This window comes from Dipodomys spectabilis, unplaced genomic scaffold (genome assembly GCF_019054845.1).
Source record: "Dipodomys spectabilis isolate Male_0828 unplaced genomic scaffold, ASM1905484v1 ptg000003l, whole genome shotgun sequence".
NCBI lineage: Eukaryota > Metazoa > Chordata > Mammalia > Rodentia > Heteromyidae > Dipodomys > Dipodomys spectabilis.
In genome coordinates, this window is record NW_024870680.1 from 14,543,349 (window position 1) to 14,562,470 (window position 19,122).

At 42.3% G+C, this 19,122-nt stretch overlaps 1 protein-coding gene across 1 annotated transcript in view; it reads left to right on the plus strand.

The window, feature by feature from the left end:
- The first annotated feature begins 1,290 nt into the window (after nt 1-1,290).
- Nucleotides 1,291-19,122, plus strand: part of P4ha3 (prolyl 4-hydroxylase subunit alpha 3) — a 39,985-nt gene continuing 22,153 nt past the window's right edge. The window contains exons 1-7 of the mRNA XM_042689623.1: nt 1,291-1,491; nt 7,827-7,969; nt 8,474-8,697; nt 12,267-12,416; nt 13,936-13,987; nt 16,920-17,083; nt 17,292-17,468. Coding sequence (XP_042545557.1) covers nt 1,292-1,491; nt 7,827-7,969; nt 8,474-8,697; nt 12,267-12,416; nt 13,936-13,987; nt 16,920-17,083; nt 17,292-17,468 — 1,110 coding nt within the window. The 5' untranslated portion in view covers nt 1,291. The remainder of the gene's footprint in view (nt 1,492-7,826; nt 7,970-8,473; nt 8,698-12,266; nt 12,417-13,935; nt 13,988-16,919; nt 17,084-17,291; nt 17,469-19,122) is intronic.

A 19,122-nucleotide genomic window follows, 5' to 3' on the forward strand; every position in this document is an offset into this window, starting at 1 on the left:
AAAATAAAATGAGTTTATAGATACATAATCATATACACAATTATATATACATAATTATAGATGTATATATTGCTTGGGATAGCAACCTATCACACAGGAAGCACTCGGTATTATTACTGTAATTATTATTACTATTATTGCCATTAAAAATAGTGTTAGAGAATGTAGGGGCTGGGAAGGTGGCTCAGTGGTAGAGCGCTTGCCTTGCATGCATGAACTCTGGGTTTGATTCCTCAGCACCATATAAGCAGAAAAAGCCAGAAGAGGCGCTGTGGCTCAAGTGTTAGAGTGCTAGCCTTGAGCTGAAGAGCTGAGGGACAGTGCCCAGGCCGAGTTCAGGCCCCATGACCACCACCACCACCACCACCACCAACAACAACAACAACAAGAGGATGTAGCTAACTTTCCTAGTTTGCCATGTCCAGTCTCTTACCCTGACAGAACCAACCACAAGAACCTTTCTTTGGAATTCAAACTATTTTTTACCTGCAAACCTTGGGGCAGGTGGAAGGGCAAGATAGCTCATTCTTCTCTTACCTGTCATCTTCCAGAAAACTTTTCATCTTGTCAGAGCAACATACAGGCATACTCCATGAAGCCATCTCTATCACTTTTGCACCCTGGTGTGGGTGAATAACGTAGTTGTTATTAAATATTTGTTGAATGAATGAGTAAATGCATATTGCCAGGGAAAGAACAGGTCACCTAGTAGGCTATCGTAATATTTTTGTCTAAGTGACTTGTACAGGCCATTTATTCTTCACAACGGCTCAGAGATGGGGTCCGCTGGGAAGGTTTTTCCTCCCGGTTGCTTTCTCATCCCCTAGCAGCACTCATCCCACCCTTCCCTTGACTCCCTGGATTTCCAGGATTCTGCAGTGTAGATGCATTTCAGCCTCCTAGGCCAGAGGATGCTGTACAACCACCCCCAGCTCCTGCCTGGATTTCCCTGAGTGTGACAGACTCAGCAAAAAAAAAAATCGTTCTTAGGATGGGCTTTGATAGAGATGCTGAGGTGCGGGAGGTGGAGTTGGTGAGGGACTATGTCGAAGGGGCCGCCCCGCCAGGCCCGAACGAAAGGCATGTCCAGGGGCGGGATCAATGCGAGGGCGTGGCCTGTAGTGGGCGTGGCCACGGAGCGAGCGCGGTACGAGCCGGACCACATTGAGGGGCGTGTCCGGGGCCGGATCACCCGAGGCGCGGTCTGTAGTGGGCGTGGCTGGGCGGGGCAGGGGACCGGGCGAGAGCAGCGCGGGCGCTGGGTTTCTTGGAGGACACGGGAGCACTGGTGATGGGCCCCGGGGCGCGGCTGGCGGCGCTGCTGGCGGTACTGGCGCTGAGGACCGGGGACGCGGCCCGGAGCGTGGCGCGGGAGGACACGTTCTCGGCGCTGACCAGCGTGGCGCGCGCCCTGGCGCCGGAGCGCCGGCTGCTGGGGCTGCTGCGGCGCTACCTGCGCGGGGAGGAGGCGCGGCTGCGGGACCTGACCAGGTGGGCGCGGGCACTGCGGGGTGGCAGCTCGCCCAGGGGCGCCGCGGGGAGGCGCGAGGGTGCGGGGCGAAGGGCACTCACTGTTCTAGGCAAATAGAACCTAGCTGTACGCTCCAGGCGTTGGAGTCTTAGCATCGTGATGGTTAATTAGAGATGTTTCTCACCGGATGTGTTTTCCCGCTCTTTCTTTTCCGCACGTGTAAAAGCTCTCTAAAAACTACATAAACAGTCCCTAAGCTATGTGGGTGAAAGTATGTCACACCAGGGTCGCACTGTGAAGATTCTGAGGGTTGCACGCACAGGCAAATGCACAGCTAGTATTGCCTTGCTACGAATCAACAAAGTAGTACTGCCCACTGTAAAATCTGTTGTAAGGCTTAAGACACTGGGACAGTCATCATGAATTGATTGATTCGTGGTCGATGAACGGTTGTATGTGATTCCACATGTAAGGCTTTGTGCTGTGCTTTCTCTCCTTGGGACATTAAGAAGCCCAAAGCAGTGTAAGAAGCAGTGGTTGTGGCTATGTTGTTCTTTGAACATATTGAAATTGTACTTTATGTCATCTATCTAGCGGAGACTTCAAGGGAGTATAAGACATAGTAATTCTAACTCTGGGTGACATGAGAGGAAGGTGTGTGGACACTGTCAGAGTTCATGAAGACAATCTGTGTGGAAGTGTGTGTGTGACATCTCGCCCTTGTCACAGTGGCAGATCTTGTACCAATTTTATCTTAATTCTCTCTAGCCATCTCCCCAAAAGTTTGTATTATAGTCTTAACAAGAGAGAAATCATTTAAAACATGAGAAAGCTAAAGTCCAGTAGTTTATCCAAGATTACAAATGTAGGAGCTAACAAATCCAAGACTAGGGCATGTTGTCTTGATTACTCATCCCACATTCTTTCTATTAAGCTGTGATGTCTCTTCTGTTTGCTTTATCTGATGTGCCAGGACACAGGCAAAACTGTGTTTTGTTAGTGGCCAGAGTACATGGTGTTTGAGAGCATGGATTCAGGAGTTCTTCAGGCCTCTATTTGAATACTTGGCTGTACCCTTGGGCACTTTTCTTTACTTCTTTAAACTTTACTTCCCTAATTTATAAAAAGCTAATAAAAGTAGTTCTTATTCTCATGGGGTTTTGGGGCAGACTGAGTACCAAATAAAAGTATTTATCATTATGCTTGGCATGTAGTAATTGCTCAACACATGTTAACTATCATTATTACTGTTTAAGGGAGATTGGTACTAGTCTTCACTATTGGCTCAAAGCATTAACAAGGATTCCAAGAGCCCAGCTGTAAAGAATGTGACATGCCCAGGTGTGGTGGCTCACACCTATAAAATCCTAGCTACTCAGGAGACTGAGATCTGAGAATTGAAGCTCAAAGTCAGCCCAGGCAAACAAAACAAGGCTCTTATCTCCAAATAACCAGCAAAAATCAAGAACTGAAAGCATGGCTTCAGTGGTAGAGCACTAACCCTGGCCAAAAAAGCTAAACAAGAACTCAAGGCTTGAAATTCAAGCCTCAGAACCATCAAAAAGAAGGAGAAAAAGGAAGAGGGGGAGGAAGAAAAAGAGGAGAAGGAAAAGGAGGAGGAAGAAGAAGAAGAGGAGGAGACAATTCTAGATTCTTTTCTCAGGTGACTTATAAACACTGAATTTTGTAAAAATATAGCCTGATGCTTTGGAGACTATGATTCTGTTCCCCAAGTCATGCTCTAAAACTCAGTGGAATGTCTGCTTTTTAAACAGGAGGTTTGGTGGTTTCTGTTCACTTTTCCATATTCTTAATCTTATGTAATTTGAGATGTTATTTCTCAGTCTCTCACTTTATTTTCTTTGAATTTCTAAATAAGGAAGTTTTTTTTTTTTTTTTTTTGGTGGTTGAGGTTACCTCTTACTTCAAGGTAATAAATAAAATTTATGGTAGTTTCTATCATTACAACCTAGTATACATAGTTCATATACCAGTTGTGCATAGATAGTTAACCTCTAGCTTTCTTTGTTGTTGTAATTTAAATATTATAAAGAGTAGAATTTGCAGCAATTATTTCTGGGTTAAGAAGCATTCAGACTATCTCGGAAGGACTGAGACGAAGCCAAAACATTTTGAAATGACATGGCCCATGAATTGTGGTTGGATAGCCCAGACTATGTTGAATGCAGGGATTGGGTTGCAAATTTTATGTGCAGATTCTTGAAAGGAAGAACCTAATTTTCCACTCTCAGCCCATTCTTTAAAGCACAGAGCCATTTAGGAACCCTGAAGTTTGACTTTGGCATCCTGTAACTCAGTCTCTGGAAACTAGCTTGTTGCTGAGAGACTGGGCATGTGTCCAACTTCAGATTCCAAACCAGCCTCAGATATCAGTTGATAGATTCCTCCACCCTTTTTCTCTGTGGGACAGAAAAAAAATGCCATATTTGTTCAAATATGGATTAGATTGGATTGTAGACATCAAACCCTTGGGTTAACCAAATGAACCTCAAAATGCACAGTGGGATATAATGACAAGACTTTTTAATTTGGTAGATTGAAGCAAGTATTCACCTCTTTTACCCTTCATACCTCAGTTTCTTTTGGGTGCATATGAAACATTATTCTAATAAGTGACTAAGGAATCCATTCATTTGTTAGTGGAAAAGTTGAAAAAATGTATGTGCTGAAAGAAATCTATAGACATCTTCTAGAGTAGATCAGTTCTTTCTGTTAATACAGCAGAAAAGTATGGATTGGTTGAGGTTGAGTCAGAGTAAGTGTGGGGCGTCTTTCCAGTTCCCCCATCTAGCCATCTTATAAAATCACTGCACACTCAGCCTCAACTGTTCCTGGACACTTACCCGCTAAGCTGGACACAGCCCAAGTCTCAGCTGTATATGGAATATCCTTCACTAAGTAGTTCCATATGGAGCCATAGCAGGCAATAATGGGCAGTAAAAGGATCCCACACCCTGAAGGCTCACTGAATGCAGGCAGAGCAGCTCACAAATAGCCCTATCTTTAAGATTCGAGGCAGCCTGGGACTTGACCGGCTTCAGATGCCCTTCCTCAGTTACTCAGGCTCAGATTCTGATTTCTGAGTTTAAGCTGAACGGAACATTCAGCTTCCTGAAAGCTGTGAGCCAGGTCATCTTCTATTCTGGGCCTCCTTTCTTCATTGAGAGTCCCACTCTTTTGGAAACCCTGTTTTGATTCTGCATCAAGAGGTTGCAGGGTCCTTACCAAGACCCTCTGTTCTCTTTCATCCCATTTCACTTGCAGACGCTTTCCTCCCCACCCACCCAAAGACTCTCACACTCTTGTCCACATTCATATAGTCACCTTCCACGTATACTTTCCCCTCCAGTGTGATTATTATATTGTTTTCAAATTCATTTTTAGATAAGGGAGGAAAAAAAATCTCATAAAGAGTAGACGTTACATCTTTAACCTGTCCTGTTCAATATGGCCAATACACTTCAATATTATGGATTCCATCAGTGTGTTAACATGATACACCAGGAAAAGAAATAACATCTTTTGGCTGTGGACACTCTTGTAGGATAGCTCTCAAAAGAGAAATTTACTAGAAGGATAATCACTTTAGATTCCCACCATTTCCACCCCTTTTGGCAAATGTCCCCAAGCTGGAAAGTTGGCAGTGAGCTGTCCAACCCCATTCTATACCCCCTGCCCCAGCCACCATCATTTCTGTTCTTTCTACTTCCTGAATGTCTCCCTGAATTCATCCCATTGAATCCCTTGGTCACCATTACAGTTCAAACATTCCTATCTCTTACTTAGTTGTTGGATTGGGGGGGGGGGTCCTCGGGCTTGAACATAGGGCCTGGGCACTGTCCCTTAGCTTTTTTGCTCAAGGCGAATGCTCTACCACTTGAGCCCCAGGCTCAACATCTGACCTTTTTGTTAGCTCAGTGGAGATAAGAGTCTCACAAACTTCTGCTTGGGCTGGCTTTGAACTACAATCCTCAGATCTCAGCCTTCTGAGTAGCTAGGATTACAGGTGTGAACTACTGGTGCCTGGCCAGTCCTTTCTGAATTTCCCTTTCTATCCTTTCACAGATTTATGTATATAAACAAGTACTAGTACTCTACCCTTATATAAACCTGCTCTGGCTAAATTGATCACTTCTCACTCTCATCTAAGTATTGTTCTTAAGTCTGGGGTTGCATCTGTTATGTAATTACTGTGTCTTTCTCACCCACTGGACTAAGTGCTGAGACCGAAGTTGTTGTCTTCCTCAAAATTTTGATCCTAGCTCCTAGAAGGGTATATTCCATTCTTTTCTTATAGAACCTATGCAGAGTAAGGACAAATGCAGTTACTTTTCTGTCTATGAATTCTTTGTGCATTGGACCTCATCTTGCCTTTGTACCAGCAATGGAGTCTGATATCTAGGAAGTAGCCAGAATAGACTAACAAATTGGATCCACAAACATATGTCAAATCTCTGTGTCTTTGCATGCATGGATCTCTGTAGGCTCAAAAATGTTCTTCCTCACCTTTTCTATCTGCATGGAAAGCATCATGGAAAAACCAGCCCAGAGCCCAGGCTTCTAGGTCAGGCTGATTTGGGCTCAATCCTGGCCTTGCTATCTCCTAATATTGTGGCCTTGCTTCCATTTTTCTCTGTAAAATAGGAAAATAAAATCTATACAGGGCTGGGAATATGGCTTAGTGGTAGAGTGCTTGCCTAGCATTCATGAACCCCTGGGTTTGATTTCTCAGTATCACATAAACAGAAAAAGCCAGAAGTGGTGCTGTGGCTCAAGTGATAGAGTGCTAGCCTTGAGCAAAAGAAGCTCAGGGACAGTGCTCAGGCCCTGAGTTCAAACCCCAGTACTGGCAAATAAAATAAAATCTATAAAAAAGGGTGTTAGGGAGATTGAATGAGACAGTATATTTAAAGCACTCATTTGGATGCCTATACATAGTAAGGGGTCATTAAACAGTAGACAGTAATATTTTAGCTAACCTTTCAAGAATTATGTCAACTATCCTCTCTTCTAGAAAGTCTTCTTTTACCACTTCCAACCCCTATATGGATTGAGTGGCTTGCCTACAAACCATGCATTCAATTCTTTTATATCATAAGTCACAATCACAGTAACTTATTCAATGATAGTTTTGAGTTTCTACTGGATACTAAGGATTGGATATTGAGTGATAACAGAAGAACAAGATTTCCTTGTTTAGTGAACCCTTTGAGCTGGATCCTGTCTTTCCTCTGTATCATTTACATCTAGCATGGTGCCTGACCCACAGTAACTTACTGGTATGAAGAAACTCATTCATGAGCAAATAAGTAGACCTCCTTTGTTGTTGTTGTTGTTGTTTTTCTGGAAGTACTGGTACTCAATGGCTCGTGCCTGTCCTGCTAGGCTGGCCCTTCAGTATTTGAACTATGCCTTCCGATCAACATTTTGCTGGTTATTTTTGCCATAGGTTCTCTTTTTCTGCCTGACAGGTATCTGAGCCCCAATCCATCTAGGCTTTTCAGGGATCACGAGTGCACACTATCATGTCCAATTTCCCCATGTGGAAATGGAGGATCACAGACTGTTTTGCTTGAGCTGACCTGAAACTGCAGTTCTTCCAGTCTCATCCTCCAGGCAACCTGGGATAACAGATACATACTATTGTACCCAGGCATGGTTTGAAAAGGGGCTTGTGAACTTTTCTACCTGGGCTGTCATAGAAATTCAATCCTCTCATGATCAGCCTACCAAGTAACTAGAATTACAAGTGTGAGCTACCATGCCCAGTTAATTCTTTATTTTATCTGAAGTTTTCATATTCTTTGTTTGATTGGCTTTTTTCCCCTCTTAAATTCTTACTTGAGTCTCAAGAGACTCAGAACTTTGATTTTAACTGCTTACATTTATTTATTTAGTCAGCTGTGGGGCTTGAACACTGGGCCTGAGTGCTGTCCCTCAGCTCTTCAGCTCAAGGCAAGCGCTCTACCACTTGAGCCATAGCACCACTTCCAGGTTTCTGGTCGTTAATTGGAGATAAGAGTCTCACAGACTATCCTGCCCAGGTTGAGATCCTGAGATCTCAACCTCCTGAGTAGCTAGGATTACAGGTGTGAGTTACCGGTGCCCAGCTTACTTTTATTTTTAATTATGAAATTATGTCTCTCTGTGCTACCATGGCCAACTCCTAGGTTCAAGTGAATCTTCTCCCTCAATCTTCCTAGTAGCTGGGACTTCAGGCATATGCCACTACAGCCAGCTATAATGTTAGCTGCTCTGAATGTGTATACACACCATGCCAGTCTTCCCTAGTGGTGGTTGTATTAGGAGGTGAGATCGTTCTACTGTCTTTCAGATTCTATGACAAGGTCCTTTCATTGCATGAGGATTCAACAAGCCCTGTGGACAACCCTCTGCTTGCATTTACTCTCATCAAACGTCTTCAATCTGACTGGAGGAATGTGGTACACAGTCTGGAGGCCAGTGAGAATATCCGAGGTAATGAGAAGGGCTGGAGGGACCGAGAGAAGCTTCTATGTCCTGACTCAGTGGTAAGGAGAGAAACTCTGATGGGACATGATGAAGGGTAAGATGGGAGCTATTACTTTATCTCCTTAACTCTTGGTGTCCAACAAAGTATGTCCCCTACCTAATAGATCTTTATGATTATAGATTAGATTATATCATTTGACCTCAACTACAGAGCTGAGGGTATAGCTCAAGTAGTAGAGCACTTGCCTAGCATGAGTGAGGGCCTGGGTTCAATCCCCAGTCCTGGAGGGAAAAATGAAAACTATGTTGACCCTGTGAAGAAGTACATGATGAACTCATCTATTATATATGTTGTGTGATGGTGTACTAAGCATCCAATAGGTACTTGGCATCAAGACCATTAAGATACTCAGAGCATTTTCTCATGAACTATAGGAACACACCCTACACATAGTAAATGCTTGCTACCTGATTTGGGGAGCATGGGTTATGTTTTTACTACTATTCCAGCTCTGAAGGATGGTTATGAGAAGGTAGAGCAAGACCTTCCAGTCTTCGAGGACGTCGAGGGAGCAGCACGGGCTCTGATGCGGCTGCAGGATGTCTACATGCTCAATGTGAAGGGCTTGGCCCGAGGTGTCTTCCAGAGAGTTTCTGGCTCTGCTGTCACTGACCTATATAGTCCCAGGAGGCTCTTCTCCCTCACAGCAGATGACTGCTTCCAAGTAGGCAAGGTAACGATATTCAGACAGGACCAAGGGCTCAGCTCTAGTTTCTTGTCAGTGAAATAACTATGCCCTGATTGTTGTTTTTTAAATAGGTTTCACATACTTAAAGAAAGCTTGGAATTTTGATATTATTCCCATTGTTTGGTGGTATTGGGATTTGAACTCAGGGCTTCATGCTTGTTGGGTTATTACTCTACCACTTGAGCCATTTCCCCAGCCTCATTTTCTGATGGCTATTTTCAGTATAGGGGCTCACTTCCTGCCTTTGTATGTACTTATGTTGTGTGTGACCCACTTACTTTAAGCATCCATTGTTGTTAGGCTCATAGATATGTGCTACCACATACCCGGAGAGATGAAATCTCATAGACTTTTCTGCCCAGGCTGGTATGGAACTGCAGTTCTGCTGATCTCACCCTCCTAAGTAGCTAGGATTATAGATGTGAGTCACTTACACCCAATTTATTATTCCTATTTTTAGATGAAGGAACCCAAGGCAAAGCAGGTAGATGCCTAAGATTATACAATTTTAAATATAACAACCCAATTTTGAATCTGATCTTGTAACTCAAGATTCCATGCTCGGGCTGGGAAGGTGGCTCAGTGGTAGAGCGCTTGCCTTGCATGCCTGAGGCCCTGGGTTCGATTCCTCAGCACCACATGAGCAAAAAGAAAAAAGCCGGAAGTGGCGCAGTGGCTTAGAGCGTGAGCTGAAGAGCTGAGGGACAGCGCCCAGGCCCAGAGTTCAGGCCCATGACCAGATCCAAAAAAAAAAAAAGATCCCATGCTCTTCCTTGGGAAAGTGAAGTGATTATATTCTTAGAATACTCTTGGCAGCATTCTAATTATTACAGTTATCTATTGTGGCAGAATAAGAGCCGTAAACTAGGCGATGTGATTCTTTGGTTGTCCCAACTATAACTTCCCAGTAAATGAACCATTGGGAAAACAGGGAAAGTGAGGAAGGGATGTGGATGGTGATGTGAAGGTCAGATCATGGAAACTCAGCCTCCTGTATTTCTGGAATCCCTTGCCCCATTTCCTAATTATGTAGAAATACTAAAGTAAATTACTAAAGTAAAGGTAAATTAAAAAAAAACTGCAGCCATTAACTCTAATATTACTTGAACAAACAGATCTCAGGAACCTACTACATGATGTAGTTAACTGATCTCTGATCATCTTGAGATCAGTTTAAAATATCCCCCGCCTTTGGCCTTAAGATGCCCTGTGGGTAAACATTTTTATCATTTTTAATGTCCATATTGCAGGAAAGTGATTTTTCCCTCTGGTTCCTACAGTATTCATGAGCAGATGTGAAAGTGGGTTTCAGGGCTCCTAGTTTTAGGAATCAACCATCCAAATTAATGTAGCATGGGGTTCCTGGAGTCACTGTACATACTGTTTTTTTTTTTTTCTTCCTGAGGTCTTGAGTAGAAACAGAGTCTAATTGTCACATTCATGGCTAATTTAAATTTAAGCCAGTTAAATGGTTTGTTGTATGGTACCAATATATGCTTCATTAGTGAGGCCGCTCTGAAAGTAAAACCATATGTTGAAAAGGTAGTAAGGCAGCTTCCTGAAAGTCATGCTGGAAGTCTTTATTTCTGTATTGCTGCACTTATTTGGAAAGATTAAAAACATTCCAAATACTGTATATAAAAAGTACACAGTGTACAAACAATGATAATTAAGGAAGGTGTAATGGTGTTGTTCATATTGTCTATATTTGTTCCTTCTCCCTACCCAACACCCTATCCTACCACGTAGCCACTGTCCTGAACCATAAAACGTGATTTTTTTAAGTTCGCTTCTTTCACTCTGCACATACAATTTATCCATGTTGTTGGATTTAGTAGTAGTTTGTTCCTTTTTATTGATGAGTAGAATTCCATCACATGAATATACCACCAACTTTTTTATTTTTTAATTTATTTTATTTTATTTTTGTCGGTTGTGGAGCTTGAACTCTGGGCTTGGGCGCTGTCCTTGCACTCTTCAGCTCAAGGTGAGCGTTCTACTACTTGAGCCACAGCGCCACTTCCGGTTTTCTAGTGGTTTATTGGAGATAAGAGTCTCACGGACTTTCCTGCCCGGTCTGGCTTTGAACAGTGATCCTTAGATCTCAGCCTCCTGAGTAGCTAGGATTACAGGTGTGAGCCACCGGCGCCCGGCTACCACCAACTTTTGATCTAGTCTCCTGTTGATATATGCTCAGATTGTCTCCAGTTTGGCCTTCTACGAAAAAAGATGTTATTACCATTTAAATGTATATCTGGTGGACATTGATCTTCATTTCTTTTTGATGAATGACTACCTGGGAGTGAGGTTGCAGGTCAAAGAATAAACCTCAGTAGTTATCAATTTGTGGTCAAATTTGTTTCCTCTGTACTTCTCCAAACACTTCATTCATGGGTTCTTTCCAAGATTGTCTAATTCTGCTACTGTCCAGTTGTGTCTGTTGATGTATTGATGCAATTGTGAATATTCTAAGGAGACAGTTGATTTCCCTAGGTTCAATCTCATCATGGGTGAATGAGGAGAAAGAAGGTTAAAAGCACAGGAAAAGATCAGTCATTTGGGATTGTCATTCATTTTACAGCTAAGAAACATGAGGACTAGATGGATAAAACAAAAGGTTAATGGTAGACCTAGGATAGGAGCTGCTTTCTAATGTAGGCTGCAGAGTTGCAGAATCTCTATGTCCTGTCATCTGGAAGTTATACCTGAATTAGATCATTTTGTAACAGTTGTTCCAACTCAGTGACTTTATAATTCCATGTTGTTTCCAATATTGACTTCCAGGAAATTGTACTGTGGATCTGGTGTTCTCGTTAACTGTTAGCTAGGAGGAGACAGGAGCTCTGGTTGTGCCTGTGGCCATGTTGCCCGGCATTCCAGCATTCAATAATTTAATAAGAACAGACCCACTGAGCTCCCACAGCATGCCCACGTCTCCCTCCATTACCATGTCTAACCTGGTTACACTGACTGCTTTACTCACGTGCCCTTACTTGATTCAAGTTTCCCAGTGGCAGGCACCACCAGTTGCTACTCAGTAACTACTTGAATCCACCCCTCACATTGCTACCAGCAATACATCCCTAAAAAATATGACATTCAAAACCAGATTAGTTTAGCCCATGCTCCCTTTGTATGCTCACATTATTTTTCTTCACTTTTAAGTCTTAATATATTCTGTTTTTGCCATTCTGTCATTTTAAAATGTTTCTTTTCTCAATCCCTATACACTGAATTCCTTCTTATTCAAGGAAGGCCCATCTTAGCTGGCACTTCTCCTAAACCTGCTGATTCCCAAGTCTTTTCTGGTCTCTGTGCCTTTATAGCAAATTATGCCTTTTGTTGCAAGCAATCATGACTGCTTCCTCCATATTACATCTGATCCATCCTTTCTTCTCTGCCAGATTATAAATTCCACAGACAGATGCTTAATAAACTGAATTACAGTGAATGCGAGATGGAAACTTTCCTTCTTATGTCTCAGAAGCCCTTGTGTTCTCTGAATAACCATATTCTTTCCTCTGCCCATGGTCTCAGGCTTGTGTTCCCTGCAGGTGGCCTATGACATGGGGGATTACTACCATGCTATTCCGTGGCTGGAGGAGGCTGTCAGTCTATTCCGAGGATCTTACGGAGAGTGGAAAACGGAGGATGAAGCTAGTCTAGAAGATGCCTTGGATCACTTGGCCTTTGCCTATTTCCAGGTAGGGGAATAAGTGAGGCTGAGGGCTTTTATCACTATAAAAGTAATGCTCTGTTAGGCACCGGTGGCTCACACCTGTAATCCTAGTTACTCAGGAGGTTGAGATCTGAGGATTGAGGTTCAAAGCCAGCCCAGGTAGGCTGTGAGACTCTTATCTCCAATTAACTGCCAAAAAGTCAAAAGTGGAGCTGTGGCTCAGGTTGTAGAACACTAGCCTTGAGCACAACAGTTCAGAAAAAGCACCTAGATTTAGTTCAAGCCCCAGGAGAAGCCCCCGCCCCAAAATGTCACATTTCTTAATTTCTTTCATCTTCTTTTTTTTTGGGGGGTGGGTGGGTCCAGTCGTGGGGCCTGAACTCTGGGCCTGGGCGCTATTCCTCAGCTCTTCAGCTCAAGGCTAGTGCTCTACCACTTGAGCCACAGCGCTACTTCCGGCTTTTTTTTCTTTTTGCTTATGTGGTGCTGAGGAATCGAACCCAGGGCTTCAGGCATGCAAGGCAAGTGCTCTACCACTGAGCTACCTTCCCAGCCCCATCTTTCATCTTCTTAACAGGACCAAATTCAGAGAAGTTGTTTTATTATTTTATTATTTCCATATCTTGCATGTAAGTCTCCAAAAATATCTCGATCAGGTGTAGTGGCTCCTGCCTGTAATCCTAATTCTTTATGAGGTAGGGATTTGGGAGGATCATAGTTGAAAACAGCCCAGGCAAAAGGTTTGCAAGACTATATCTCAAATAATTAAAGGTGGGTGTGGTCCACGCCTGTCACCCCAGCTATGCAGGAAGTATAAAAAGCTTCAGTCCAGCCAGATAGAAACAAGAGATCCTTTCTCAGAAATAACCAAAACAAAAAGCATTGGAGAGCAACACAAGTGAAAGAGTACCTGCATAGCAAGCACAAGTTCAAGCCCTAGGTTGGATCTCCAGTAATGCCCCACTCTCCCTCTCCCAAATTCTTAACTGGTCTTTAAAAAAATAGGCTCTTCCTTTGCCTGCTTCCCACTAGCTTTCTAGACTGTAGAAAGTACTGAACCTGGACACCAAATGGTTACTTACTAGAGAGTTTTGTAGTTCGATTTCAATTTAATAACAAAATATAATCAAATGAGGTTTACATACTTTGAGATTTGAGGACGCTTTAGGAAAAATTATCTGTTTTATGTTTGTTTGTTTTGTGGTGCTAGATATTAGACTCAGGGCTTCGTGCATGCATGTCAGTAATCTCCCACTGAGCACTTGCCTAGCATGCAAGTTGAGCCTTATTTATTTTTCTGCATTCTCTGGTAAAGATATTACTAAGACATTTGTTGGTGAGGAGACCTGTTTTACAGCAAGGCCATAGATCCTCTACATTTCTAGTCTTCTGTTCTTTTGAATGAACTTCATTATGTACTTGTGGTGAGAACATTTTACAGTTTTTATAAAAATCTGCTTAATGATTTGATTACAGGAGATATTTCAGTACAGTCAGCACTTTCTTTGCTTTACTTTTTTTTCCTTTTTCTTTTGTAAAATAAGGCAGGAAATGTTTCCAGTGCCCTCAGCCTCTCCCGGGAGTTTCTTCTCTACAGTAAGTGATGATAAAATAAGCCCCTCTTGGGTCTGACTTCGCCTGGTGTTTATTTACTGCAAATGAAATATAGCTATTTTTATTATTCTAATTTCATGATCCAAAGTATATTTCAAACTTGGGGTGAAATTGAACATATGTGCACAGTGCATGGGGAAAGTTGGCAAGTTATATGGGAAATGCTGAGAAGATGTTAAATTAACCTTGAGGGGATGAGATGGATAGGAATGTGGAAATATAACAATGAAATCTCCATCTGCATAACTAATGTAAAATGATAATAACAACAATAATAATAATTTTTAAATGTCAACATGCTGGGTGCTGGTGGTTCACACCTAGTATAGGGCACTAGCTTTGAGTGACAGTACCCAGGCCCTGAGTTCAAGCCCCAAGACTGACAAACAAAAAAATTCAATATGTCCCTTCCCACCTTATTCCTTAATAGAACAAACTGTTCAAGTTGAAAGCCAGTTTTTTCAGACATTTAAAAATCTGGGTTTTGACCCAGATGCTAGGCCTCATGCCTATAATCCTGGCTACTCAGGAAGCTGAGATCTGAGGACCTCAGTTCAAAGCCTGCCAGGACAGGAAAGTCTGTTAGCCTCTTATCTCTATTAACCAGCAAAAAAGCCAGAAGTAGAACTGAGGTTCAAGTGGCACAGCATTAGCATTGCGTATAAAAGTCCAGGGATAGTACCTAAGCTCTGAATTCAAGCCCCAGGACCTGCACACAGACACAAAACAACACCCTGGGTTTTGAAAGTAGCCCCAGGAGTGAATGAAATCCATGGGCACTATGACTACAAGAAGGAATATGACTCACTTTGGCTGTTTACTGAGACATATCCGTTTTTTCCTTTAAAACCATGGCTCACTTTGTTAAGCAAGAATCCTACTCAAAGTGCAGCTGCTTCAGTCTTCTACAGGGAGTGCCTTCTGAGAACAAAATGAATTGTCTTGGAGAGAGACACTTCCTAGCTGAGCCTGATTTTTTAAAAATAAAATTTCAATGGTAGCTGGGCATTGGTGGCTCACTCCTATAATCCTAGCTTTTCATGAGGCTGAGATCTGAGAATCGCAGTTCAAAGCTAGGTTGGGTAGAAAAGCCCATGAAACTCTTATCTCCAATAAACTACTCAGAAAAAGCCATAAGTAACTCTGTGGTTCAAGTGGTAGAGCACTAGCCTTGAACAAAAGAAGCTCAGGGGCAGAGCCCAGGCCCAAAGTTCAAGCCCCAGAACCAGAAAAAAAAAAGTCAATAGTTAGATGGATATCTGTAGTAAAGTATTATTTAATAAAGCATTCAGATACTAAAATAAGACACAACATCATGTATGTTATGTCTTAATAATTTATAAAGTATTTCTTTCTATCTTCACTTATTCATCTTTATTTGTTTGTTTGTTTATTTGCTTAATGTATGGTACTACGGATTGAACTCAAGGCCTCAGAACTTGCCAGGCAGATACTCTATCAATTGAGCCACACCTTCAGCACTTTTTACTATTGGTTATTTTTGAGGTGGGGTCTCAATATCCATGTGCCTTGTCTGTGATCCTCCTATTTGTGTTTTCCCATGTGACTGGGGTGACAGATGCAAGCCACCTACCCAGCTTCTATGCCCAGCTGACCTTGATATCCCTCAGTCTCTGTCTCTCAAGCAACTAGGATTACAGGTTTAAGCCACCAGGCTGGTTATTCATAACATTTTAAATAAATCTTGAGTATAGTTGGCCCTCCATCCAAGGATTGAACCAACCTTATATTGAAAATACTTTAAAAATAAATGTGTCTGTACTGAACATTTCAGTCATCATTCTTAAACAATATATTATAATAACTATATTCACATAATATTTACACTTTGTATTAGGTAGTAGAAGCAATCCAGATATGATTTAAAGTGTATGAGAGGGTATACATATATGCAAATATGACACCATTTTATGAACCCACTTGAGTATGTGTGAGTTTGGATATCCATACAGGTTCTGGAACCAGTCCCATGTGTATAACATTATTCTTTCTGGACTACGATTATGGAAGTCACTGTATGTTCTGGAAACACGTAAATGACTAGTAATATTAAAAAAAACTCCACTTGTTTCACTTTTTGTGCTTGACTCATTCAGGTCTCTTCCAAAGAACCCAAATTATATACTATAACAGGCAGATAAGTTGTGTGGCGAATTGGGGCTCCTGGTTCATCTCTAGCTTTGCAATACTTTCACTGGTGCTTGGGTTCACCATTTTCTTTCTCCACAGCTTCAATTCTCTTGTTAGAAATTTCTGGCCCCTCCTTTCCTCATTTTCCAAGGTGGTGGTGGTTAGAAGCACATTGGGGGGTCTTCAGATATTTTCAGAACATTGCAACAATTCATCCCCTCCTTCTTAGAAGCACTAAGAACCACACCCAGAGGCCAACAGGCCATGGGTAGCTGCATCTTGCAGCCAAAGTTGACACGAGTAGATGGGCAAAAGCAAGACACAAGATTTCTTGAGTTCTCCGGGGACCCTTTGGGAATTAAGTGAAACCAAAATCTAGAACTCTTTTGTCTTATACCGATTTTCTCTGAAAAGGATAGCTGCTAGTACACTCTGGTACACAGTAAGGATTTAATGAACATTTACTAAGTGGATAGGTAAATGGATGAATGAATGAACAAGTGAATGAATGAAGTGTATCTCCTATACATAAAACTGACCATCTCAGAACAGTCATCTCATGGACCCTTGGTCAAGTACCACATTCTTTCCCAAAGTCCTTTGTACCTACAGCTTCACCAAGCCCAGGTCAGTCTTTAATAATAAGATATTGTCCTTTAGCCACTAGGAGTTATTCAGGGTGCTCAGGTGCCTGGAGAAATGTACACATCCTAGGAGTCACAGTTTGTTAATCTTTATTTTTCCCTGCTCTGATTTCCTTCAGGTCCAGATAATAAGAGGATGGCTAGAAATGTGTTGAAATATGAAAGGCTTTTGGCAGAAAGCTCCTACCAGGCAGCAGCTGAAGCTGTCATCCTGAGGCCCAATGTTCCCCACCTGCAGACCCGAGACACATACGAGGCGTTGTGCCAGACACTGGGTTCTCAGGTAGGATTCCTTGGGGAAGGCAGAAGACAGATTTGGCCCAAGTGAGAAGTTAGAATTGGAACAACATGAAGGGAAAGGCCAACGTCTTCAAAAACAATAAAGCACACTTGTACAGTGACTAAGTGATCACCTGTTTCTCTTGAATTCCAACTTTTATGTTGCTCCTAGACCCTTCTTCTCTTGCATTGAGCCCTCTCTTTTCTTCTAGCCCATTCACTACCAGATCCCCAGCCTCTATTGCTCCTATGAGACCAGTTCCAGCCCTTACCTGCTACTCCAGCCCATCCGGAAGGAAATTATCCACCTACAGCCCTTTGTTGCTCTCTATCATGACTTTGTCAGTGACTCAGAGGCTCAGAAAATTCGAGAGCTTGCAGAACCATGGGTGAGTGTGTCCAAATACCTGGAATTTAGGAGTATGAGAACAGGAACACCGGAACACTTAGATCCTTTGTTAGTCCAGAAGCTCAAAACACTACCCATTTTATTAAGCTAGTCATTGATGGAAAAATCATAAGGAGGTTGCCTCTCAAGGGAAAAGATTAACTGGAAGGAGGCAAGAGAGGATTTTTCTGGGGTATTAAAAATGTGCTTTTAGCTGAGTGCTGGTTGCTCACACCTGTAATCCTAGCTACTCAGGAGGCTGAAATCTGAGGGTTATGGTTCGAAGCCAGTCTGGGCAGGAAAGTCCATGAAACTCTTATCTCTAATGAAGCACCAAAAGAGAGAGAGAGAGAGAGAGAGAGAGAGAGAGAGAGAGAGAGCTAGAAGTGGAGCCATGGCTCAAGTAGTAGAGTGCTAGCCTTGAGCAACAAAGCTCAGCGACAGCTCCCAGGCCCTGAGTTCAAGATTGGCACCTATATAAAATTAAAATAAAAATGTGCTTTTAATATTTTCTTATGAACACAGACTTTGTGGCTGTATGAATTTGATGATAGTCAACAAATGGTATGCTCGAGACTCGTGCTTATCATTGTATATAAATTTAATCTCAGAAAATTAAAAGGAAATTTCCAAAAATGGCAATCATTCCAGATAACGAGGAGAAGAAAAGAATATGCTAGAGACAAGGAATGAAATTCTAATACGTATTTATAGACTGGTGGGTGGAAAGATTATCTAGTTCAACTCCATGATTGTTGAAAAGGAAATGGAGGCTCAACGTCTGGGAACGGTCTTAATTAAGATCATACATATAGCTAGAGACAGGACTGAAGTTTAGAGATACACTGATTGCCACTGGGCTTCTTCCTTGCATCAGTTAATTTAGATTAAGTTATACTTGGTAGTAAGCAGCCCCTGAATCTTAGAGATACTTTCTCATATTACTTGTCTGTCCTGGGATTGGCTGCAGCTATTTCCTACATGGTCTCTGTTCTGGGATCCAGCCTGGTAGAGTAGTCTCTGTTAGGAACATTGCTGGTCTTATCCTAGAGGAAAAAGACAGAAATGACTATTAAGCATGTTCTTAAAGCTACTGCTTAGAATTGCAGGTATTACTTCCATCCATGTATCATGGATGATACATGGATGGAAGTGTGTGCCCGCCACTGCAGGTACAGGGGACTTAGTCTAATCCTTTCATAGGAAAGGCAGTACAAACCACGGAGCCAGCCCATGCCAATGTGAAGAGAATTGCCCTTCTAGGAAGTGTGATAAATGTTTGGAGAAAAAAATAGAATTGGGCATGGAGGTGTACAACTGCAATCCCAGCTTGGGAAGAGGCAGAGGTCAGAATATCTCAGTCTAAGGCTAGCTCTGGACAAAAGGATGAGACCCTATCTGAGAACTAAACTAACGCCAAAAGGACTTAAGGTGTGACCCAAGTGATAGAACCTTGTCTTGTATAGCAAGAACAAGATCCTGAGTTCAAACCTCAGTCCCACCAAACAAGAGAAAAGGAAATATATATAATATAATATTTTTCAGTCCATCTCACCTCTCTGAGTCTGTTTTCCCTTTGAAAAATGGCACTTTAATCTGCCTCAGAATTATATCCAACCAGAGATTATGCACTTAATGTGTGCTATTCATCCGAG